Consider the following 26,857-nt stretch of genomic DNA (forward strand, 5'->3'; position numbering starts at 1 on the left):
TTTATAATATCGCCGAAGCCTCCTTTGATATCTTTTTCACTACTTACTTTCGACTTTTGCACTGCTGACTCCGCCACAATTTTCAAATATAATAGTTTTCCCAGTACATCGCCATGCATCTTAAATCCTTTTTACGCTTATGAATGTTGCGACAATAGTCGCAACCCCTTCTTCGCTTACACTTTAATGTTAAATTCGTATTTCCCCGTTTTCATGTCATTTTTACCGACTAATTTCCATTCCATGGCGTACTACAGCGTCGTGTATACTTACTGTGGCGTACTTAAACGTCGTGTATACACACAGATATTCATTTGTCTGTAGTATCCTATTTTTTTATACTACGTAGGTGTCGACCATGGAGACTACCACACTTACGCGTTTACACAGCGATGGTGTGACCGTAATTTTTCGTTTACACAGCTCGTAAACGATCTGTACCATTGTGTCACAAAACGTCATCTAAATACGCGCTGATCTTTTATTTGTTGTTTTTCGCTTGCCTCTGTGACGAAACGAATTAATCTAGTAAATAAAAAAATTATGGCAACGACTGAAGGAAGTATTTAGCAGGTAATGGTAGGAGATATGGAATATTTTCTTAATCTTCCGTTCGTCAGATGATTGCGGATGTATCGCTTAACACCAGTTTCATTTATCTGTTACTCACGGGTCAACCCATTAACGATGCCCCTACTTTATACTTTATTGGTTATGGAAAGTAGCAAACTGACTTATAGAATAAATCACTAAAATATGTAATATATGCTGACGACACAACTTTCCTAAATAATAGTTCAGATCTATTGACACTAAAAACATAAACTGAAAACACTTTCTCAGGCCTCCTTATGGTTCAGGGCAAACGGATTTTTACTCAATGAAAGTAAAACCCAAAGTCTTCTTTTTAGTTTAAGGAACATATCTGACCATCACGAACTAGAAACTGTTAATAAATTTTTAGGGATTCCTATTGATAATAGATTGACCTGGGAACCACACACAAAATATATCAGCCAGGCTTTCAAGAGTTATTTTCTTAATTCGAAATTTAAAAAGACATGTTCCTATTAATTATGTAAGATCAGCTTAATTTTGTCTACTTTCAAAGTATAGTGGCATATGGTATTTTGTTCTGAGGTAGTAGCTGCCATGCACAGGAAATTTTACTCCTGCAGAAGAAAATTGTCAGAATAATAACACACTCTAACAAATTGGAACATTGTAAACCCTTATTCATTCAATTGCAGTGTTTGACAGTAATAAACTTGTATATTTATAATGTATTATCGTATATCCGAAATAATGTTTCAAATTTACCATTGAGAGGAGATGCACACAATTATAATACCAGTGTAGCACTTATGTAGATGTACCCTATCAAAGGCTGTCCATGTCACAAAACTCTTCTTTAGTTCTTGGTTTAAAGATGTACAATAAAATTAATGTAGATTTAAAAGAATTACCTGTAAATATATGTGAAGCTAAACTGTACAAATTACTTGTAAACAATCCTTTTTACACTCTTGATGAATTTTTTGATGGCACTGCATTGTAATACATGTATTTTATCTCTGTTCTTTGTATTCTAATCAATATTGCACATAGTCAAGTAATGTACATGTATCTTGATGTTTATTTTGTATTTGACGTTGTCTATTACTGAAACGTTAAACAACAATAAAATCTTTTTATTATTTATTATTATTAATATTCAGTATCGCAAGATCAACTTGGCCACAAATAATCCTTTCAATTTATATTAAGACGTGGAGATTTCAATACTTGTACATACCTTGTTTATTAATCCAAGCTTATCCTAGTATATTTAGTATATGTACTCTTTTAGCGCATGAATCCAGTTAAAAGTTTCAACATTCTCTTGATGATTCCTAGATTCGTTAAAGCTTTACTGACAGTTCCTTATAGTTTTACCTCATAATTCAGGAATGCAGGGTGTGAATGGCATAACTTTTTCAGTGGTAATTAGCAATAAGCAGGAGACGAGTTCTATAACAATGAGGCGGTTCATTACAATTTATTAATTAAAGGGGATAGGAAAAATATATGTATAGGAATTAATAATGTAGGTGATGAATAGGGTACGTATCCTTGCAAGATCGTCTGTCGTGTAAGGGTTTTAAATTGGGGAGGGATAGGTATAAAGTGTTGTAATCAGACAGTGAGATTCCTAATTTATTAATTATTCAATTTGAGAAATTTATTTTTGACAGGTTCAAGCTGGATTTTCTGTATTATGATACGGTGACCAGTTAAGAACTGAATATATTCCAATTTGCAATGTACCAAAGCATGAATATTGTTAATTTTTTCTCAGATTCTCATCATGAATTCTACATTCTTTTAGCTTCCTTGATTTAGTTATGCAGTCAACACGATCCGTGGGCTAGTTCTTAGGCGTAATTATTGTTGAATGAATTTTTGTTATTGTGGTTCATAGTTTACCTTATTACTTCACAGTATGAATGTTGTGTATGCTCAAGAAATTTGTGCTTGTATGTATCTGTAGTTCTCGCCTCCACAAGTATGATAATCTTGCTGCAGAATTGACTCTGTTTCCTCAAAATTTGAGATATTGTCACTGTGGAGCCCGGCTCTTTTAGGAAGTTTTTGTAGTAATTCAGCCCTACCAAGCCGTACTTTGACTGATATGAATACCATGGTATACAATAAAATTATGCTGATAATGTGTGCTAAAGATTCTCAATAGTCAATGATTTACATGACTTGGCATCGGTATACAACGATTGGAAGTTCTCCTGAGGAAAATTTGAAGAAGAAATTTCTATGGACATTTTATTATTTTGGAAATTTTCCCTATTGAATTGTAGGTGGCCCCATCAGATGGCTTCCTGAGGTTCATCTGTCTGGACAAGCAAATCAGGATGTTCAAGGATCAGTGTCTCCAGGCACGCTCCTCCTGCCTGCAAGAGTTCCTTTTGGAGATTAAGCAGGCCACGGAAAAACAGCTGCTTGACGCTGGATTTGAGCAAAATCCTCTACAAAGTGAGTTCTTCATTAAGGTAACTGCATGTGGAAAATGATATTCTTAACCCTTCTTTGGGCACATAAAATCTTGTTATGTGGTTGGGTGTGTGGGCCACACTGATGGCCCAAATTCAATTTATTTTAATTTCCTTAAGTGTTCAACATTTCGTAAAAAAGTTTTTTTCTAATAATAAATTTAGACTTTGTTTATTGACCTTCAGATCTAAAAAAATGTACAATACTGTTGAACGAACTGCAAAACTGACTTGAGCACCCTTTAAAACCTATGTTTAGACACGTTGGTTGTCACGATGGCCCCACATTTACCTCTATGACCTTTGACCTCAGTATTAGCCTTGGAGGTCAAATAGTGGATAAGACGAGTATTTGGACACTACCAATGACTTGGGCACCCTTTAAAACCCATGGATCACCACCTTTGTTGGTATCCTATTCTTTTTTCCACCCTTACCCACACAGCAGAGGATATTCCAATAATATCCCATTTTGATTCCCAATATTCCAATTTCCTCCCAGGGATATTGCGAATCATTATGGGATATTCCTGGAATATCCTATTTTGATCCCCTATATTCCTATTTCGTCCCAGTGTTGTAAATAGTTACTGGGAGGACGATGGTTATAGATTCACAAGGAGTGATAAATGAACACGACCACACGTGTTGAATAACATGGCAAACTGCGGTTTATTAAAAGAACCAACTTCCGGTGAAGAACAAAACAAGTGAATACAGAAATACGACAGTTGGGAGATTACCACTTATTCAAAAACAATCATAACACCCAGGGACATTGCGAACCATTTTGGGATATTTGCGGAATGTTTTTTTACAAAGGGCATTTGTGTATGTACAGGGACACCGACTTACAAAAAATATTGGGGGGGCCCAAACCGTGGATCTTGCCCCGGGAAGTTTTGTAAGTAGTGAGGTTCAAGTTTTTTAAGCATTTTAGAAGAGTCATATGATCAACATTAGAGCCAGCTGGAGTGGGGGTAAAGCAAACTACCTTTTGAAAATAAGAAGTTGGATGAAGCCGAGTATCAGATGGGCATGCCGCTGAAGTGGCGTTTGGTAGATAAGAATGTATACATCAGTCAGAAATCCATCGTAGCAGTGTACATGCTGAGACGGCATGCAATCATTTTTTTGCAAGCTGGTGTGTCCCCTTAGAATATTTTGAAAGTGATGTTAGTTGAATCAAGTATATGCCCAAATTGTTTCCATGAAATTAAAATATTCCATTAATCAGCTAAATTCCTGTTTGAATCCTTTAAAGGAAATCACAATTACTCGCCAAAATCTTGGGTTTCCTGCTGCATAGGCAGAGGATGCTGCATGCCATTGAATTATCACCTGCTAATTTTTTTTTTAAATGAAACTACCATATTGTGTAGCCAATTGGGGCGTTGGCCTTGGAGTGAATTTTGACTACCTTTTCCACGTTGTCCAGTCCCATTTCTGGGTTGGGTTGGTTCTAGCTTAAGGGAATTCATGTTCAATTTTATAATATCGACCATGCCTTCCTTTGAAATCTTTTTCGTTACTGACTCCGCCACAAATTTATCAAATAATAGTTATCCTAGTGCGTTGCCATGCTTCTTAAGTCCCCTTATACTACGCACATTGCGACAGTGGTCGCAACCACTTGCTCGGTTACACATCAGTGTTGCCTTTGTAATTCCCTGTTTTCATCGTGCATTGACCACCAATTTTCCATACCATCGTATCCTAAAACGTCGTGTATTCACGCAGATATTAATTTTTATGGCGTAGTTCCTAACCCTTACATTACGCATGTGCTGATCACGGTCACAACCACTCGTGCGTTTGCACTTCAACATTATCATCGTAATTCCCCGTTTACACCCTGTTTGTACCATTCGACCCATTGTGTTTTAAAAAATTGTGTAAACGCGCAGATCTTAACATTCACGTGTAAACGCACGAGTGTTTGTGACTGTGGTCGCAATATTTATAGTGTGAAGGTGGCATGGCTGTAGAAGCATTGCGATGTGCTGGCCAAGATAACATATGAGTGGGTTGGAAGCCAAGGGGAAAAGCAATTTATTTATTAATAGGGTTAGGTAAAGTTAATTGTAATAGGAAATACACAAATATTTGTTGCTAAATGAAACGAGTGAGTCTCTGTTCTGTGCAGACATTGAGTGGAAAATCAAATGCACTACTTCTAAGTATCAAATTGACCTCGTTTATTTTCTATACCTAATTTCTGTACCTAACTCTGAATGGAAAAAAGATATCACTTTTACTCCTTTGCTTCCAACCCACTTATATAAGAAAATTGCGGTGGAATAAGTGGAGGAAAAGAGTTCAAAGGAATTCATAGGCAACAATAGTTACCTATCAATTTTGTTTAATTAAATAACAATAAATTTTGCTTGAACTGTCTATGTCTGCTCTTTTATCTCAAGTATTTTTGTTTTTTGAAATAGGTGTCATTATCATGTTGCTTGAATAATTAATGTTTTTAATTATTTCACATTACTAAAATGCCTTTTTAATTCTCGCATACCAGTGCTAAAGTGGTATAGTAGTAAACGACACATATCCTGGTGTTCTTTGGTGTTGTGAATAAGAAAAACTTGATTTTTCGAGGGTTTTAAATGAATAATTCTAGTTATTAGTATAATGTGGAACCAATGAAATTATCCCCATTTTTAGGTGTGCATGCGGAATTTTCTGGCTGAAAAGGTGCTACATGAAAGCTCATGCCTTAATGAGAAATCAGAAAAACTGAATGATGGTGCTATCCCAAGATCCAAGATGGGGCTGTAATATTTGTGCGTTTGGAAGAGTGTGAACCACCTCTTATTACTTACTCATTAATAATAGACACTCATTATAATATCAAAGTTGATGTGTTGGATAGAATTGAAAAATGTGAAAACTGTACGGGCAATAGAAATATTTATAGTGATATTATAGCTCTAGTTGAAGAATGCAAAATTAAAGACTTCAAAAACAAATCTGTATATGGTTTGTGTTATAAGTGAAAAAAATTCCATCAGCAAGAAGGTAGTATCTGTTTTCACAAATCCGCCCAGGATGAGTACAGATAGTTTATCTTTCTGATCATTCTTGACAATTATTCTAAATTCTTGACTCTGTTGTATATTTAAATAACGAGAATATTTCGTACAGTAATTGTTGTACGTTGTTTTCAATCAGAAATGTGAGGAGACCGTTTCCCTTTCATACCCTTCTCCCGCAGCTAGAATAAAAATCCTCCATCCACCCATGCTATCAGGAGTGGCAATTTCCCAACTGAATGCATAATTTGCTATATTTATGCTTTCTTAGGTAGGATATGGTATTAGTAGATTCAAAACAATCTCATCTAATCAGACACATGAAAGCAGCCAATTATAGTTCACCATTTCTTAAGTAAAAGTTCATATGTTGTGATGTAAGGGAAATTGTAGCCAGAGAAATGTCTGTTCACATATGGTTTTGCTTTCTTATGCATTCCTCTTGAACCGGCACTCTCAACCACAGTCTTCGCACCTCCCTCCATCCGCCTACGAATCTCGACAGAGCGCTCAGGCCTTCCCTCTTGATGGTCAGGACCCAATAAAACCATAGTTTTATATAGCCTCAAAATCCTTTTCCATGTATGCAATTTCCAACAATTTTCCGGGGGGAGCCCCCGAATCCCCGAGTAAGTCAAAGGGGGGGTCTCATTGTTAGCCCCAGCCGAGGGCTCCAAACACATCAGTCAGCTCCTGGGTAAAGAATGAGAGGTGGAGAGAAACATAGCATCGGCATTAACCTGTCCTTAACCTTCCTACGGGCACAAGTGAACTGACAGGCACAGCAATGGCTTTTTTTATTTCTCCGTGCCACTATGCAGCGTAGACCCTTGGAGATGCTTTTTGTTCACTTTTGGCATTCATGCCGACATATCAGTGGTGGATTATTCAGCATAATAATGGCACAATCAAGCAAAATAAAGGCATTATTAGATAAATAAGATTTAAAAAACACTGATCTCAAAGAATTCACTTGCCAAAATACATTACGCATAATAAAACTTAATTGGCCAAAGAGCACATTTGTTTGCACCTACATAGTTGAATCTGTCTGGGGTCGTACGACAGCATACGAAGGGCCAATCTTTAGGACAAAATACATCACATTAGCATTCGACTACATTAATAATGGTATATATATTTTTTTTTAATATCACGAGATGTGGGTCAAATGTAAAGACTGTGATAAAAATTATATAGGCCAAACACGTCAATATTTAAAAAATAGGATCTCACAACATAAAGCATCAATTAAGACCAAAATTCAAATTTGTGCATTAGCAGATCATGCAATTACAAACAGTCACTCATTTCGTTTCGAAGAGGCCAAAATTTTAGATACAGAACCAGTTTTATCAAAAAGATTATTCAAAGAAATGTACCACATATCCAGAAATAAAAAAAGCTGCAATAAAAGAACAGACATTACTTACCTTAGCAAAATTTATCATAATTTAATAAATGACATAACCAACAAAGAAAGAAATCCAAGCAACCAAATTGTAAATAAATAAAAACAACATCAGACTTAAAGGTAAATTTTGAATATGTATTTCCATGTATTTTAATGTATAACAACTGTAAAATTGCCTGTATTTAACTAATTTTGTATCATACATTATCATTTTTATAGCCCTGAGGATGGACAAATATAATGTCCGAAACGTAGGCAAACTTTGAAAAAATAAATAATATTTACATTTGACCCACATCTCGTGATATAAAAAAAAAAATATATATATACATAATAAGGGGTCGTGAAGTATATAAGTTTGAATTAATAATGGTGGTTTAACACTTTCAATGCTGACCACTTAAAAGTCAAAATCATATCCCCGGTGCAGCAAAATGCATGCATGGCTGCCAAAAGAGCTGGGAAAAATAATGAAAGAATTTTCTTGGCTCTAATTTGTTGGCTATGAATTTTTTTATTTATGACGTGATATCACGTCACCCGCACGGCAGGATAGACACATGCTTAACACTAGAATGCCGGGAAATTTGTATCCCCTAGAATGCCAGGAGGGTGTCATTTTGACACCCATGTTTTTATATGCATGTTATGTCGCAGATTAGTTTTATTTCGGAGTCGATAGAGTCAACTTTTGTTTAATACTGATTTTGTGCCATTATATTTAAAAAAAACTTAATGTTTTAATAGAGTACCATTGAAGTAAAATTTTTTTTTTTAGAAAAAAATACTCTCCTGGAATGCGGCATCCATCGAAAAGATTGCGCTGAAACGTCGGAGGACACATGAAAGTGTATTTAAACCTAGACATAATCATCGAATACTTTTTTATAAGTATTTATTTTTCACTGTAATTGGTTAAATTTAATGTGCATTAAACAATTAAAATGAATATGACAGGATTGTTTTTCTTTTTATTATTATTGTTAACTTTTTTCAACAATTTTTCGTCATAGAATGTAGAAGTGTGCTTCATAAGACGAGAATTAAAATAAAACCATTGCGGCCACAAAACTACGAAATTTTTAAAAATAAAATGCAAAAACTTCATATGAACCCGAAAAGAAATCGAATGCTTTTTCATACAGACTTACAAAAAGCTTCATCTAAATAGTAGAATCTCTACATTCTGGCACTTTTGGTCTGTTTTGGCTGTAGGTTTAATGACTTTTCACTTAGCTTCCTCTGAGGTTACCAATGCATGCATCAGGCGCAGAGCTCAGGGAAACATGTCTTAATAATCACTTATTAAAACTGGCTAAGGTCGGAAAGTTTTCCTCGTTTGATAAGGTATTAATAATCAATATTTAAGCCAAGCGCTACCAGCTAGCAGGGTACACCGCTATCTGCTAGCAACCTGCGTCGTATCAGCGCTCAAAGACTCACCCCAAGGTCACCTCACTTGCGGCAGCAGGAACCAGAACGACGTCACACGGAGTTTTCCCATCATTCCTACTTAGCTGTCGCGTTTTCGAGCGCTTGAAATTTTTCACTTTTCATTCAATCGCGGAAAATAGATATCGTCATTAAAAAATCTAAAAGCATGAAATACGTAATACAGGAGTAATAATCTTTCGATTTAGGTAATAAAAAAATAATAGGAAACCACTCTATTGAATTTATTCTCTTTTGGTGCCTCGAATTTAAATAATATGTTGCTTGGTTTTTTTCTGTGATACGGCATCTCACCTAAACTAACCTTCCACACTACAATATGAGAAATCTTTCAAATATAAGTAGCTCATAGTTAGCATGGCCTAGAAGGCTAAAGCAAGTTAGAATCAGGGCCAGTTAAAATTTTGAGCTGTACGTGAGCGATTACAGTCAAAATATTACGTAGTTAAGATTCAACGAGAAAACACACACAAGATTAGAAATGAAAAAGTGGACACTGTCAGAAAAACTGCTACAGGAGAACAAGCACTATCAATTAGGAGTGCTAAATAATAAGCTGTAGTCTCAAATATCAAAATTATAACACTTGAAAATAATGCACATAGGAGATGCCAGAAAAAAGACTAGAAATGATTAAAACAATTGAATACAAATATTTTATTGAAGTCAATTCAACCTCAACATACACAGCCATCGATGATAGAAATACACTAAATGATTAACTTAAAATAACACCCTGAGACACTAACTTTGTCCACTCTTGAGTAACGTGAACTGCTTACAATATCCATTCAGAGAGCCAGGAGATATTCAGAAATTTGGCTCTGTTAATCCTAATTCAAGCAGATTGCAAAGTGTCACTGCAAGAAAAAAATACACAATTACTGACAACAGTGAATAGAATCACCTGAATAATGTACCAGTACACGTGCTATGGAGGAAAAAAGTATTCCAACAAAATATATGCCACCACTATCACTCATGGGTGGGTGGTGGGTTATTGTTCTTTGGCTGATGAGAGAAATACAAATAAGCCAAAATATCTCCTTTTTCATTTCCCAAATACAGGAATGATTAGCGAATTATTCTTCATCCTTTCTTAAGCTCAAAGGAACTTATCAACTAATAACTCACTAAATATCACTGCTTTCATCAAGACACTACCGTCTTCAAATTTTCGGAGAGGAGAGTGAAGTAGTTGGGATTAAGGGTATTGGCTTGGAGTGCATTCTGTAATTTGCATGAGGGAAAGAGTAATGAAGAGTCAGAGTTGAAAATTTTCCACATAAAATTTAAATTGAAAGTATTGGTTCCATAAATTCATGGAAGGATATTCAACATGCTCATTCCAGATTTAAGTACTGATTAAATGACATTTTTAATAAATGATTGATTGATTAAAAAATTTCTTTTCATATTCTGTAGTGAACAACTGAAAGTGCCAACATGATGCTGTACAAGCGATACTCTTCTAGGAGTATACAAATTCCCTCAACCAGATTTCCCATTCCTATTGTTACCCTGAAACCGATTAATGTTCAGATTGATCCCAAGAGTGTGTGAGCTCTTGTGATTTTAATGAGTGAAAGGTGTGTTCACAGATTTTTTAAAAATTCTCCATGCATTTTTTCGGTAAAATTTTTCACAGGCATTTCACTGATTTATTCAATAGTTGCACATAATAAGTATGAGGTATAACTGCTTCAAAATATGAAGAATTGCAAATTAAAATTTGGTACCACAAATGACTTCATCAACAAAGTTAATTAACCCTTAATCAGTGACGTGCAATTCTTGTTACACTACCAGTGATGTGCGGTCTGAGAGACCGCAATAAATCAAGAATTAATAAACTGTTGCAATGTCATTTTATTGCTTAGTTTAATGTTTCTTTAACTGCTTGACTATTCTTATACTTATATTTAATTTTATGCATTCCCAATACGAACTAATTTTTTAGTAAAGTTGTTATTTGAAACAGGGTCAAAAAACTGATGTCAAATACACTCGAGTTATTATTATCGTATTTAAGCATTTATATTTCGCCAGATTTAAAAATAAGGCCTTTAATGTTTAAGTTTGAACTCTAAATAATAAGTAAGCATGAAATTCACCCCACTTATTCCTTTTCTTGATGCATTCTGCAGGCGATCAAAATTACATTTTTTCACAATAGCTCACACACAGCCTTTATGCATCGGAAACATAAGAAAGAGGTTTTCCGTTTTTTTTTGTATGGCGGAAACAGTCTACATGTTGTCCCATTCTCGAACCTTTCAATTCTTCAGCTTCTTCTAACGGTAAATGGAGAAGTTACGCAATAATTAATCCCACTTGTCTTGAGAGTCTAAGATTTGACATTCTCCTTCCCATTTGGCTCTAACAAGATCTGCAGCTATTGATTCAATGAAATTAAATCGTGTCATATCTTTCGTAGACTGCTGAAGCACAAAATAGTTGACAAAGGAAATATCTAATATTCTGAAAAATACTGCCATTGGCAACCTTTTTGTCCTTCAGCCGGATGTGTAGCTACAAGACATTTTGTCTAAAGTATCTACTTCTGGTTTCCTCGACTCTCTATCATCACTTACCCCATAAAGCATTAATGAGACTAAGCAAACAGCCTTATTTATTTTGGGTACATGTGATATTACAGTCATGTTGGCCGAGAATCCGTCAAGAGAAGAGCCTATTATGCACCCTTTGGATGGCACAAAATCACATTGTATGCCCCTTTTATTTTTTTATGACTGTACCGACGTACGTCAGCCCTTTTTCTTTTAATTTTTCTACCATTTTCTAACAGTTTAATAGATGTGAGCCAATTATCCGATATTTGTCTGGGATCCCATGATTGTCTCAGATTGATGAAGAACTGAATGGGATGGCTTTGATAGCTTTTTATGTTTGTCTGGCAAACCTATCACATTTGTGTCTTTTTCAGCGTACAAATATGCGTTAAACAGATAAATGTTTTCATCATCAGTCAAACACATCATTGCGCCCATCATCATTACAGTGGAGCCCCGCTAATCCGAAATAATTGGGATCGGACCCATTTCGGATTAAGCAGACTGTTATTAATTTAACGATAAATTATTAAATACAACGTGCAACTTCATAAATTAATCGCCAAAACGCCGTTTCACGTCCATACGGTATGAGAAACAACCAACTTCATTATGTACGCCGTACGGCAACGTTCTGCACGGCTACCGCTTGAGTTCGTAGTTGCAAAGAAATCCGATAGGTAGCAGCACAACCTACGTTGTAGAAGCGTTGTCGAAGAAAAATGTTACGGACTTTTTTAAACCAATGTAGTTTTGTTCTGTGACACTGTTTTATTTTGTTTATTACATTTTCCAACCTAAAAACATACTGTAATTTTCAAAAATAAATTTTACCATGTTTTTTCTAGATTTTATAAAGTTTTGTTTTTTCCTGATTTTGATTTCGGATTAAGCGGATTTTTGGATTACCGGATTTCGGATTAGCGGGGCTCCACTGTACTAGGAATATATATTTTGAAACGGCATCGGTATCTGAAAGAAATTAATATTTTATCAATGGAAGTTACCATTCCCAACAAGTAGCAGCGTTGAGAGTTTTTCACTAAGAGCAATATAACTCAAAAATATGAGTTGCTGGGTCGGTTTTGTGTTGGGTCATTCAATCTGCTGGGTTATCAAGATGGAGACTCTTAAGAAGTACAGTAAACTGTTGCCCTGATATTACTGATCGGAAGATTTCCCTGACTACGCCACCTGTGACACATATTCTGCAAATATCTTTATCATTAGATTTGAAAATCGTAGAATTAGCCGAAAGACAAAGAAAGCTTTTAATTCCAAAAAATAAACGTTTTGTAGCTCCGGCCTGCTATCCTTTTCATACTTTTTTCTTATAGCTTGAAGCTTTGTATTTATCCAGTGCAAAATCAATTGCAACATTCGCTCATCAAAAATCTGAGACCTATAATCAAGACGATCAATATCCTAACCTAGTGATATAATGTAATCCTTCAAATCAGGCTTCTGAGTAAAGATGTTATGGAAGGGTGTACAAATTTGCCTCTTAGGTTCATTTGATGACTGCTGCGAGCGATTTCTCCTGTAATAAAAATGTCCTTCTCTTGGGACAATTTTTACTACACCACTTCTGTCATAATCTATGCACCCTCTTTCAATATCAATTGTATTTGTTGGCATGATTCGACAGATTTTTGTACTACTTTAAAAAATACGAACTCAAGGACTTTTCTACTTGCTTTAAAAAATAGCCGACAAAAGTAGTCAAAATAAAAAAAAAATACGAATCCACCAAATGTGGAGATAACGGCACTTGCATTTCGACATTTTACTTTCAGTGTTTCCCAGGCTCTTTTAATTTCTTCTTGCGGTAAAACTCGATGATTAGATGTTCTGTCCCCAAATGCTTAGAAGGAGACAGAATTTCAAAAGATAGGCACAAATGAATCTGACACTCCAGGCGTGGGTGCACGAAATTTCGGGGTTCAATTGATTCCATATTACAAAATATATTATAAGCGTACTACCTGCTTACGCGACATTTACCACTGTTTTATTCTAATTATTGATAACATCCACAAAAATCTTAACATTTAAAGAAATAAATGGGAGATATTTCCAAAACAATGGATTTCATTTGTTTTGCATTTAAAGACTTGAATGGTTATTTATTCTTACATGACGTACCTATGAAAAATTTAGTTCCTAATTATCCATGTTGTGTGATTAAAAATATATCCTAACAAATTATTAACTGTTCTTATAGTTCAAAATCACCACGAATTGTTTTTAACAACTTTCTGAATGATTTTCACCAACATTACTATTATTGATTTTTCCAATTTTGTGACGTGCGGTCTCTTAGACCGCTAATTGAATTCAGTTTCAAATTTACAGAAATTAACAATACGAATGTTCAATTTAAAGAGTGCGATGTCCTTATCATACAAAAATATGAAGCTATCGAGAATTATAGATAATTTGAAATAGTAATTTTGAAAATATTCATAATTTTAGAAACGCAGCGGTCTCTCAGACCGCACGTCACCGGTTGAGGGTTAATTTTATTTGACTATGAATCACCAGAAAAACCAACAGAGAATGTGACTTACTTGTTTCTGGTCCACCCTCAGGGCATAATGAACACTATCAACATCCACATTGAGCATCACCCTCTGCAAAATATCAGCACGGGATGAGGGCTCAGTCAACAAAAGTCGGAGGCTGCCCAACCGCCAACAAATTCCCATTGTATCAGTCACCGTGGGTAACCTAAATCCTGCAATTTCAACAGAAAACGTGTATCAAAAATTTGGTTTATGTATTGAAAGATGAAAATACTGAAAGTTTAATCAAACAAAAAATTAGAGAATTATTTTTGTTCTGTCTGTATCAAAAAATATTCCCTAATTCTCAAATCCTCAAAATATTATACATATGTGTTCAATCCCTTTATAGGCAAAGAACAGAATTTCTTTACTAGTCACAATATTCCTCTAGAGGCTAGTCAGAAATCCAGACACTGAAAATGAAGTAATGAAAATCATTAATGCCATTAATATAGTTTGAACATAAAGTAACATAGTTTAGACATTAAAGATTGAAATAGGAAATTTACGATGTTTCCATAAAATCATCAACTGAAACAATATTTCTGCTGTTAAGGCTCCCATTTGACTCACATCATCACCCTAACCCAACAATGCTTGCTTAAGTATTCAACGGATGGAGAGGAATACTTAACAGCAATTGTCTTGCAAATCCAGAACTATGGGAAAGAAGACTGCTACATATTCGTAATTCCCTTTTTAATTTCAGAAATAATTTTTATTGCATCTCTGATATCTGTACCAGATTATTCTTCTGGTAAATTTCAAATAGGTTGATACACACTGCCACTTATACTTTTCTCTAACTTTTTCCAGGGCAGTCACAGTTGGTGCACCATAGCATTGGAAAGTTGTAAGTAAAAGTTAACTTTTTTTGTCCATGAGTCAACTTTTAGGAGGCCACCTTTTCACGTTCAAAGTCAACTTTGATGCGACCACAAGTAGGATTTGTATATAAAATGAAACCTCTTTAGAATGAACCTATGTATGACATGTTCTCCCTACAAAAAAAATTAGGCTTTGATTTCCCCCCCATCATGCACTAATATTGATACTACTGCATTTTCATCCTCTGGAAAACATACCTATTAACAGTGAAATGTTCTGTTGAATGAAATAATACTTTATCCTGAGTCGATTTTCTATCTCTTTAGAATGAAATAATCAAGTACATATATAGATGCATTTTGTTCCTCTTTACAAGTGATGTGTTTTTGTATCATTAGCAGAAATAGCCTGCATAAGCTTGCAACGTTTAGGGGGCTTATTTAATTTAATTGTCTTCATAAAGCCCAGATTTTTTCTGAAAATGGTTCATGGAAATAATTATCCAAATTTTGAATTTCTGCTCATCAACAATACTATTCACATGAAATTTTAGCAAGAGTCACTTGAATCTACCAAGCAATGCTTCTCCATTACAATTCTTCCGAGAATGCAGCATTGGGACCTTCGACAAGCAGACCAGGTGATTAGTCTTCACATGTTTCTTCATGTTTCGCTCCCCCTCTGATACTAACACCAGGAACTTTTTGTATTAATGGTTCTCAATCAGGCTTAAAGCACAAGAGACAACTTCACCTTTCACATATTGAATTTGACTTCAACGATTGCGTGATGACAAGCAATACGAATTATTCACCCAATAGTAGCTACAACAATACTTGTCTGAGAATGTTTATCATTGATGGCATATGCCCTTTTCAACTCTTTTCTCGGAGAGCCTTCCATTGTTAGCCAAATATTTCCTGTGCAGTTCACCCAATGATCATTCCTTTAACACAGTCCGTGCTGACCGTTTTTTGAAGAAAATGCCCAGTGGCTGACTTTTTGGCAAAAATTTGTATTTTTTTAATTATTATTTTAACAACGTGATCTTATGATTTGTGATGCCTAGTACATGTTTTCACACTTTTTTTTCCAAAAATAACCCTTCGTTTGCTAAAAATTTGAAATTAAAATTTTCTAAGTATCCTGTCAAACTTGTGATACCTTCCCGCAACACACCTACATGTTTCCCATATTTCTTTGCTCGTAGTCAGTACTGTAGCGAAAACCCGTTCAGACTTTATCACTTTATGGAAAAAACTAATGGAAATAGTAATGCAGCTAAATTATTTTTTTATTCTAGAAATGATACATTTAAGTACGATTTTAAATGTTTTATTGCTCAAAAGAAAATATTGCGAGTATTACCAATATTTCCAGCAAAAGTGTTGTTCCCTATGATGGAAAAATTATACTGAACGATAGAATATTCTCTGGATAAGATTTTATAATGATATACATTGGTTTATAAATGAAAAGGAAAATTTGTATAAACGAAGAATTCTTGCAATGAAACATATTGTTTTACAAGTCAGAAATTGACCAGCATAATTAGAATAATTTTTCAGTTACTAAATACTATGCATAAATTAATATCATTTTTTAAATAAACATTGAAATAGAAAATATAAAAGGTATGCATTAAAAAAATAATGTTTTCATGCTGAGTAAATAATTTTCTGCATCACAAATTCTTGTTATACTTCTGGAAACAGTTAAGACACAATCGAGGATCAGCTAGGCAGTTGGAGCTATAATATGGGGTATGCCCAAAAAAGAAGACTACACATGCTACTGTTACCATCATGTTGAATCATCATCTACCAGAGTGGTAGAAAAAATTCTATAAGATTCTCTTTTTTTGATGACAGTTATTTAGCCCGGGCAAGAGAAAACATCATGTTGGAAAAATTCTAGAAAACCTTCTGTTGGATAGATATTCCATCTTCTATATTATTTCTACTGTATAGATACCTTTTTCTCAACTTATATTTTTTTAAAATTTATTTTATTTTTTTTTTATTCCCAGACCTCCGAATACAGCTCTCATAGGCCATTTTAAATCGGGGTATTCAACAATGAAACGTACACGAACAACCATGCCCTGGATAAGTGAAACTCACCCAGGCGGGACTCGAACCCGCGACCTCATGTTTGGCAGTCGATGACTTTACCCCGCCGCCACCGAGGCCGGCATATGCAACCAAACTCTATAAATGAGGTACCAAAATGCACAGAATTTATCAGAGAACATGCGACGGCATATCTTACTTCCTAATATTATTGCTACTGTTTCCTAAAATTGGTTTTTAAATAATTAAAAAAAAAAAAAAAAAAAAAAAAAACGTGTTGTTGTTGCTGTTGATACGTAAGTATGAGTAATCATGTGCGTTTAACAGAGGATAGTGTAATTGCTTCCAATGTTGTGTTTAAAGAGGTCCTCTGACCTCAATTTGCACATGAACATTCCAATTAAATTTGTACATAAGACCCTGCCTTTTTTTCTACATTTTAAAATTAGAAACGCACCTATCCCTGTGTGGACCTGCATTGAAAAGAGCGGGGGAAGCCCGCCGGGAGCGGGCGTAGCACGCTCGTAGTTCAGAATTCCAGATAAACAATCCTCTTCTGTACCTTTATTTTGCTCGTCTTTGATGATGCAATGATGATGATTTATTGAGTAAATAGCCCCCTATACCTTGCTTTAACTGAATAAAATTGAAAAAATTAAGCATCAAACCATGGAGAAATATGTAAAATGGAATTATTTATTCTGAAAACTATCCATAGTAACATGCCAAGTAGGAAAATTTTTAAGTTAATTGATATTATTATTCTCTTCAAACTTCAACATTCACAAATTGTTCACCACTATTAATTTCACCTATGATTTTTTAGCTCTTTGCTGAAAATTGTTTTCTGAAGTTTGGGGATGGGCACATTAACCCTTGGACAGTGGGAGTTCATGATTTTAGCTGTCAGCCAGTGCAAAAGAGACCCCCGGTGCAGGAGGCATCCCCAGCCAAGAGGACTGGTCTGGTAGAATCAAGCCCCTTTGTGATCCTTAAGGCAAAGGAAAGAGCCTAATTGCAAGATATCCAGGTAGCAATAAATTTTTTTAAGTAAATGCTGCAATCAGGGTCCAAAACGTATAAAAACCTTCTCGCACTCTAAGGGTTAAATTAATCAAATTATTTTATAGCAGCATTTGACACCTTTTAGTCGCTTAAAATTATGTATTATATTAATGAGAAGCTGTTAAAATCATTACAGTCTCTGAAACCTCAAGAAATGGCAGGTCCTCATTTAGTCTGCTTCTTTGGATATTGGGTTTAAAATTCTCTGCCCCAGAAAAACCTAAAATCAGGATTCTACTGTATATCTTCTTAAATTTCAATGTTAACTGAATACATACAGTGAGTCCTCGTTTAACGTCACTTACCGTTCCTGAAAAATGTGACGTTAAACAAAATGACGTTAATCGAAGCACAATGTCCCATAAGAAACAATGTAAAAAGTGAATATCGGCTCCTAGACCTCACAATTCCTACGCGAAAAAATTTTAGCGTATCATATTTGGGCCATTTCTTACGATGGGAATGCCAAACTATGGCATAAACACGAGTCCCTGTCTTCATTGACGGCAATACCAGCAGCGACGTACATCCTTCTCCATTTTTGTATCTTCCCGCGTTTGTTTTTTCGGCTTCGCTATGGTGGTCACCTGGGCATCATCGCCTGGGCATCATCATCGCTGAAACATCGTCGCAATTACAGGAACCAAGATTATTGAGAACACAGCGAAAAAGTGACGACAAATACTCCGAGTTCTACCCGGAAAAATTCCTAGAAATCACTTTTCAGGTTCCAGAAAACCGTTATGTCAAGTAAAATTTGCTAAAACTTTACTTGACATTTACGCACTTAACATTTGCGCACCTACCTAAGAATTCATTTTGCAGAAAATTTGCTATAAACGTAATTGAAATTGACAATAAACACACCGTTTTACACTTCGTTTAGACTGACTGTATTACCGCCCACAAAACGAACAACCTGCAACGCCCGCCGCTTCGCATTTTTTCTCGCGCGAAATTTAAAAGACCTGACCAGACCTGACGTTATCGCGAAGCAAAGGTGCGATAAACGAATTGCGGTCTCAAAATTTTCGTGACGTTATCGCGAAATGACGTTAAACGGGGTGACGTAGAACGAGGACTCACTGTATTTTATTATTATATTCACCAAAAGTAACCCTAATTCAAATAGTGACTGAGAACGTTGTTTCATTGACATATAATATTAATGGAAGGTAAACAATTAAGTATTATCATTGCATCATGTCATGGTTGTAATTCTTTCATTTATTTAAAGATATTGTTATTCCTATGAATGCAAAATTAAACTTTTATTTGAAATTGAATTCTTTAAAATTATTGTTTTTAATGAGTAATAGTATCCTCTCTGAGGGAACACCAGCAAAATTATTACGTATTAGTTAATACATACATAATTGCCTTTGACAGCTTTTAAGAATGGTCATCCTCTAAACATTAAAGATCTCCATGCAACAAAATTTTTTCGAAATGCCAAGAAGTTTTTTTATCAAGATTTACGTATATTAATAAACCAAATTTCCTAAAGTCCACATTTCTTCCACTTACCACTATACGTGCAAAGCGTTCTAAATACAGAATGGACTCGCTCAAAGCCTGCCTCCTCCACTCCTGTGCGTTCCACTTCAGAAGCAACAGACTGAAGAAACAGCTTCTCCAATTCACTGCAGCTCCTGATATGGGAACAACAAGAGTGCGTTATTCTCATTGAATTCACTCTCGAAATATTAGGAGTAAAATAAAAAAATAATAAATAAAAACTATAATTTTTTTCCAATTTGACAACCAAAGACTTTCAAGCCTCTTCAGCAGTCTTACAAAATATGCATATCATATACGTATGTTGTTTCTGGCACACCAGAAAACTGTTATCAACTAAAATCAGGCTTTGATGATTCAAATTTCGCTTTTGAAAATTTAAACGATTATCAGCAGTTGCTGAAATGCTCCCACTTATAATTAATTAATATAATTAATAGTAGCGGGGGTAACTTGGTGGAAATCCATAATCGCAGGAATAGAAGGATCAACAACTTTGCTATTTCCACATGGTAATTTATTGAGACTGACCATGGTTTCGTTACAGCGTAACATTATCAAGGTGGTTACCTTGATAATGTTACACTACAGCGACGCTGTAACGAAACCATGGTCGGTCTCAATAAATTACCATGTGGAAATAGCAAAGCAGTTGCTCCTTCTATTCCTGCTCCCACTTATGTTAATGTCAATATGAACTCAAATGCTTTAATTCCCACATACTATAACAAACTTAAGTGAATGTTAATACAGGGCTTTCAGCCAATGTCCATTGATCATTCAAGCCATGCATGGTCAGCGAAATCCATAGCCAGGCACAGAGGGGCAGAAAGTTTTTGTTTGGCCTCATTGAATAGTTTAAGGGAAATGAAGAAATTTAGGGTTTCCAGAATTTTTCTCCAAAGATTTCTGACAACAAACATTGGATCCAAATATACGTTAAGTATGCAGCACCACTACTGGAGACACAACATATAAATTAAAAATACATCAAATTTAGAAAATGTTGGGCATTTTATTTTTACAGAAAACTTATTATCATGCAAAATTACGAAAAAAACAATAAATTTTTTTATAACTAAACTATATCCTTTTAGCTTTGAATGCATAAGTCACTTTTATAATGTAATTGAAATCAGTTACCTGTATTTTCATCTTCATTAAATTAAAATAACTTCATCGGACATTTGATTTTTATAGAGTAGTGGCCACTCAATTAACAAGTATTTTGAAAGTAGCTTGGTGGTAACTGCTGCTGCGGCAGAAGCTACTTGGGATAGAGCAAGCACTCTATCTCCTAAAGGCTTAAAGAGCACAAAAGAGCAATGTCATAAATGGAGCGCATCAGTAGTTGCTGAACAACACGCCTCCAGCCGTGGGCATACACAGGTGTTGACGAAGATGGAAGATTACTATCCATACCTTGTACCCTAAGCCGTCAAAATAGCGAAAAGGCCAAATAATTTCAATGGGGAGGATGGTATTAAGCTGAGCGGGGTATGAAAAGGGTTCCTGGCCCATTATAATGCCCAACGGCTATCGCCTTCCGTGCAAAATTCAAATTGGGCCAACAATGGGACCACTTATCCAATATATAAGATAGGGATGAGAACGTTGCTCTCATTCTCTTGATAATGCTCCCAGTTGGAGGAGTGAAACGTTGAGCAAAAAATGTTTCCAACGCAGCATTACCCAAAAGGAACTTACAAGATAAGTCCCGTAGATATTGCGGTAGCCCTCATTAACAACCCTTGAATGCACCCATTCATTTTAGTCGTAAATGTGACTTTCCAAGATTTTTTCATCATTTGCCTTTCAATGAGTTTCCAGAGAGAATGAAATTCCTAATTTTCCGCATGATTGGCCCCCCTACTTTACCATGAGCATCAAACACTTGACTTACTGGATCGCCTTCGCCTTGGAGGTTGAAATCATCTCAGACACAGCCTGGTCCACATGTCTCATGGACACCATTACACCCTTCATTGCCTTCAAGGATTTCCTCCTTGCAGTTGGGGTTTGATTCCCCAGCTTCTCCTGGCCAAGGAGCTCAGACTCAGCACATTCGGCAGCTCTCCTGCATATGTCGAGAGCCCTTCTTGCATCACCTGACACAGCAGCCACCTTCCTGAGAAGAATATAACCTGAGGTTTCAGGCGAGATGGAGTGGAAACGGAACATAATGAAGAAGCAGGAGCAATTTCCACAATTTTAAATTTATTGGACAACCGGTTTCGCTTACAGCATCATCAGGTACAATATATCAAAGTGTGCAACGTATTAAGTAGGAAAGGCAGGATGGGGGTGGTAAGACGGGAAGGCGGAGGAAGGGGAAGAAAGGAAGGGAAGGGTGTACAATCACAGGTGCTTGGAAAAACCGAGGGTGAAAAACGAGAGGTCGAAAAACCCTCAGTTTTTCCAAGCACCTGTGATGGTACACCCTTCCCTTCCTTTTGTCCCCTTCCTCCGCCTTCCCGTCTTACCACCCCCATCCTGCCTTTCCTATTTAAGATGTTGCACACCTTAATATATTGTACCTGATAACGCTGTAAGCGAAACCAGTAGTACCAATAAATTTAAAATTGTGGAAATGGCTCCTGCTTCTTCATTATTTCCTTAGAAGAAGTTGCAAAATATGCTATCTCTATTGGAAAGTCACACTAATCCATCCAGCCATCAATAAACATCCAACAAGCACCTAATTATTGACTACAAACAAGAAAAGGTTTATTGTCGAACCTGGCCACAAGTTGGACAGCATCGGGGTCAAATGCCTTCAAGCCCTCCATGCGTGACATGACTATTTCCTGAAGCTGCTGGAAGGTGTAAGGGTGGAATGTGAGCCTGGTCAACCCCTGAAAAAATCACACACACACAACCACCAGGATTACTACACCATGCTTACCCAGAGGGGCCGAAACAAAAAAAAGACTTGCTTAAATATGTACATGTATTAATGCCACCAGAATTTTCACTTATATCACCAATAACCCACATGATTACTGAAAAAAAATACTAGGGATGGTCGGATACCTCGGATCTAAATATCCGCGGATATTGCCCTTCATCGGATATATCGGATCCAAAGTTGTGGAAGACCATAAGGGTGGAGAGAGTTCTGATTCTCTCTTGCTGAGATGTTTTTTGACAAATATGTTTTTAAAAAACAGCTTGAAAGCCTATAAAATGATTTTTAATTTATAAAAATATTAAAATGTGTATGAAAATCTAAAACGCATTCCTTTGATTGTATGTTCCCAGAATAAACATGAATAATTACTTTGTTTAATAGCAGGAATTTGAAAATGCATTTGGATCCGAAAATATCCGATCCTAAAGATCCAGCTCCAAAAATCAAGGATTCGATCCGGATCCGAATAAAATCCTGGATCCATCCATCCATATAAAATACATATATCATTGTCGGATTTGGTGACTTGACATGTGATTTTTACTCAATGTAACATAGGTGTAACAAATATTGCACCACAAAACTGACTATGGACAAACCTACCCAATGTATTTTCTGCTGAAATTCATCCACACAGCACAATTAAGAAACGTAAGTCAACAACTTGGCTTATATTCTTTCATATTTAACAATGCAGTATTGCACATACGATGATTTGTCAGACCCTTCAGCTCAGTAGAACAAAGGTTGTTTCCATAAAAGTGTGCACAGTTGTGGACAAAATAAAATGAACCACCTTCGTGCAGAGAAATGCAGAACTTATACCAAAAACCATGCCTAAAGAGGAAGTGACAACTCTGTGCCCACTGCTCTTGCAGTGCATTCTGCTAAGGCAATAAATGTCCCTTCTTTGCTCCAAGCATGAGGGCAAAATAATGTCTTTTAGTCGTGAAGAAGGATCTGAACCTATTGCCACAGCTGGCATTCCATAGACATTAAACAGGATCGGGACAAATCTCAACTCCGTGCATCTACTGGATACACTGTGAGTGTGAGTGGATAAGTGTACATGGGGGAGATCAGTAACATCGAGGTTAAAGGAACATCAAAGGCACCTCAGATTTTTCCAACCTGAAAAAATCTGCAGGAGCAAACCACGGCAACTTCATCCATTGGGAAAGGGTAAAAATCCTGTGCCATGAGGCAAAATTCTGAGGGAGATTAAAAAAGGAATCCATCAAGATTCGGCTCGAAGATAAACTTCAATCCTGACACAGCATATGCACTAAGTAGCACCCGGAAACCAAAACTCCCAAAGAGAATCCCATTGGCCCAAAATGGAAACACACCAGCCTATCAGAAGAGACTTTGGGAAGAAGACCAAGACTAGAAGGATGACTGCAAGGACCAGACATCAGCCCTGAAGATGAGAGCTTACTTCTTGAAAGACTTGAGAGAAAATCACAACTCTTTCCCGTCCATGGAGTGCTGCATAATGGTCATCACATCACTAAAATTTCCCAATCATCTTTGCAAATGATGATAGAGAAATGATGCTTACTACTATAAATAAAATAAATTTTCCTGAAAATTAGTCCTAAAAAGTTTTATGTTATCTCTGAAAATAAAGCTTTTGGTGTAAAAAATATGACCATGAAAGTAGAAACATCTACAATTACTTGGATTCCGTAGTAAAAATAAGTTACCATTCTCTTAGAGGTTAGCATAAAATTAACAAAACATATCTGAAGCTCAATCAGCACAAGTTTCAGATCCCTTCCATCACTGCACATTAAATTATTGCACATTTTCATGGCAACTGGAAAGTGCACCCAACAATGTCTTCATTGTCATAGCTCAGTAACTAAGAAGTTGCGACCCCATGCTTATAAGGAAAAAAAAGTTTCAAATTGTCCCCTCTTAAACCCCCGAGAACACCCTGTATAAAAATGAGTGGTGCAGCTTTAACCACTCAGGAATATAATGGTTTCCCCTGGCCTTCCACATCACAGTGCTACAACCAACAAAGTAAATGTTACCACTCCCAAAGTGAAATGCATTTTACTGAACCAACCAATATGATCTCCACCTTGACAAATATAAAGAAGAGTTCCAATCCCTGGGTGACGACAGACATAAAGGGGACTGCCTTAACTTGCCAAGTCACAACATCTCTACAGGTTTCGGGATCATTTAATCAGAGACTACCTTACCCATGGATGGATCAATACCTACTCAGTTCACCGGGTTGCTTTTTTTCCACAACTGCTCATTTGATCAGTAGACTCGCTTATCTTGCAGCAAGCCTCTATGTCTAGAGGTCGACCACCATCTCTCATTCTGTGGGCTATCAAGGTGGCTTTAAGCTCAGCAGTGAGCAATAAGACACGACAACCTTAAATCCTAGGGAAATTTGATCTGTGGGCTCACCATTCGACTGCACACTTTGCTCATGAGCACTCTCTCTGGGAGATCCATTGTGTTGGCAATGGTGATAACGACGAGGCGGGAATGAGCCCGGCTGGGCCAATCCATCAAATTGTAAACGACATCTTGACGCCTGGTGCAAAGTAGATCTAACTGAAATGGAACGGGAAAGAAAATATTAGCTTTAATTAATTAGAGTGGTATTTTAAATTAACGAAAGAGACATATACTGAAACCTGTCTAAAGAACCAATTACTGGGACAAAAATATAGTGATCTCATCACATGGAGTTCAAGTTTTTTAAGATGGGGATGTATTAGCGCTATAAATCATAAATACTCTATGTTTGAGCCACAGATTAATTGGATGGATTGGCATTCCAGATAATTAGGACCGGCTTTTGGTCAACAGTGCTGGTCAGGTGAGGTAATGTATCTAAATAATTTGTGAGGCATCCATTATCGCAACATTCATAGGTAGTTGATGAAATGCCATGGAGATGAAAATATAAACTGACTAGCTGGTAAACAAAATAAGACAAACAGCCAGCATTCCAATGACATGCTTATAAAAATATGCCAAGAAAACATGGCATTGAAACAAATATAAAACTCCATTTCACCCATTGTATAACATAAAAGTCCAAGTATTTTAGGGAAAGCTTCATTTAACAATGACTAAAGGTAACCTTGCAGAAGACTTGAATCAAAGAAAACAAAATTGAAATCCCTCGATAAGGATCCTGATGTAGAGGATACGTATTTGGAGTAAATCAAAGACGAACATGCGCCAACTGACCAGTGGTGAAAAAGAATTTGGTGGAGATACCAGTAATGCATAATTGTGATTAATTTTGAGCTCATTGATGTTTGTCGGATAACATATTTAACTTCATTGGAACTAAAACTAAAAATAATGACACAGAAAATAATCAGCAGTTTTTGCTGGTTCACAGAATTTAAATCTAGCAAATAAAAACCTCCAAACTCCAGAACATTTGGAAAGGTGACATTTATACGACCGAAAAAAAACAATCTTATCTCACTGTACATTAGAGCAACAGTCATGAGGGAATTACTAATTTTACATCTAAGCATTACAATATCCAGGATCAATAACAATAGTTAATATGAATTAAGAATCTTACAAATGAGGTGTATATGTAATTTGGATAGCTAGGCAAAATGAAAGTTCAAACAATTTATGAATGCCAGATTCTAACAAACAATGGGAAAAAATCACCTCATCAACAAGGAGTAAAGTGGATAGTCTTCGGGGTGCGGGTCTTGAAAAGCGCTGCTCTAAGGCATCCCTGGCTTCTTCGGGCGACGCGCCCGCCCTTCCTGTTAATGCTTTAAGCAGCTGAGAGTACGCACGGCGTGGCTCCGTAACTCGCATGCCATTGATCTCAGCAAATTCAAATTCTGGTACATTTCCCTTTTGAGACTCCTCCTTAAGTCTTTCAACAGCCATGCGAACCGTAGCGGTCTTTCCCGTTCCTGGCACTCCACACACATACATACAACTGAAATATAGCAAGAGACAAATATAAGACAAACAAAATAGATAAATGAATGGCCAGAGCAGCATCTCGCTCGCACCATTGCACTCTGGTCAAGATGAATGCTCCTTAATTTTGCAGACTATAGGATAGACTGGGCCAGAACAATATGGAAAGAGGGGATTATAACAACCCAAGTGTACCCTGCTTCAAAAGGACACATACTACCAAGGAGACACAAATGTGATGTTACAGAAAAATTTTGAAGATAAAATAGAATGGATTTAAGATGAGTATGAGATAAGAGGAGTCTTTAAAACCCTGAGCAAGAGTTCTTGTCCAAATTATACACACATAAGTACATACCTATACGAAGATTTACTGTTTTTTCATAGCTTATCAGAATGACTATTTATGACGTTTTTGTAATGGCTGTAAGTTCATGAT

General features: G+C 36.1%; 2 protein-coding genes across 5 annotated transcripts in view; one reads left to right on the forward strand and one right to left on the reverse strand.

Annotated features, from left to right (window-relative positions):
- The first annotated feature begins 375 nt into the window (after nt 1-375).
- LOC124155682 lies at nt 376-5,833 on the forward strand. Of its 3 annotated transcripts, none has more exons than XR_006864222.1 (3): nt 376-573; nt 2,853-3,027; nt 5,715-5,833. XR_006864222.1 is itself a non-coding variant. In XM_046529713.1 (3 exons), exons 1-3 carry the CDS (start codon nt 2,672-2,674, stop codon nt 5,826-5,828), a joined length of 318 nt encoding a protein of 105 aa, XP_046385669.1. In that variant the 5' UTR covers nt 1,729-2,671; the 3' UTR covers nt 5,829-5,833. The 3 variants fall into 3 exon arrangements, 1 of the variants encoding a protein (XP_046385669.1); XM_046529713.1 differs by lacking the exon at nt 376-573 and adding an exon at nt 1,729-2,683 and having other exon boundaries at nt 2,853-3,044; XR_006864221.1 differs by lacking the exon at nt 376-573 and having other exon boundaries at nt 1,729-3,027.
- A 3,757-nt stretch (nt 5,834-9,590) lies between these two features.
- Nucleotides 9,591-26,857, reverse strand: part of LOC124155697 (origin recognition complex subunit 1) — a 37,696-nt gene continuing 20,429 nt past the window's right edge. For both annotated transcript variants that reach the window (XM_046529741.1, XM_046529732.1), the window contains exons 8-14: nt 26,152-26,434; nt 24,913-25,062; nt 22,311-22,426; nt 21,475-21,699; nt 19,581-19,705; nt 14,092-14,258; nt 9,591-9,808 (exon numbers count right to left, since the gene is read on the reverse strand). In XM_046529741.1, the coding sequence (XP_046385697.1) occupies nt 9,806-9,808; nt 14,092-14,258; nt 19,581-19,705; nt 21,475-21,699; nt 22,311-22,426; nt 24,913-25,062; nt 26,152-26,434 (1,069 nt within the window). In that variant the 3' untranslated portion in view covers nt 9,591-9,805. The remainder of the gene's footprint in view (nt 9,809-14,091; nt 14,259-19,580; nt 19,706-21,474; nt 21,700-22,310; nt 22,427-24,912; nt 25,063-26,151; nt 26,435-26,857) is intronic.

This window comes from Ischnura elegans, chromosome 1 (assembly GCF_921293095.1).
Source record: "Ischnura elegans chromosome 1, ioIscEleg1.1, whole genome shotgun sequence".
Lineage (NCBI taxonomy): Eukaryota > Metazoa > Arthropoda > Insecta > Odonata > Coenagrionidae > Ischnura > Ischnura elegans.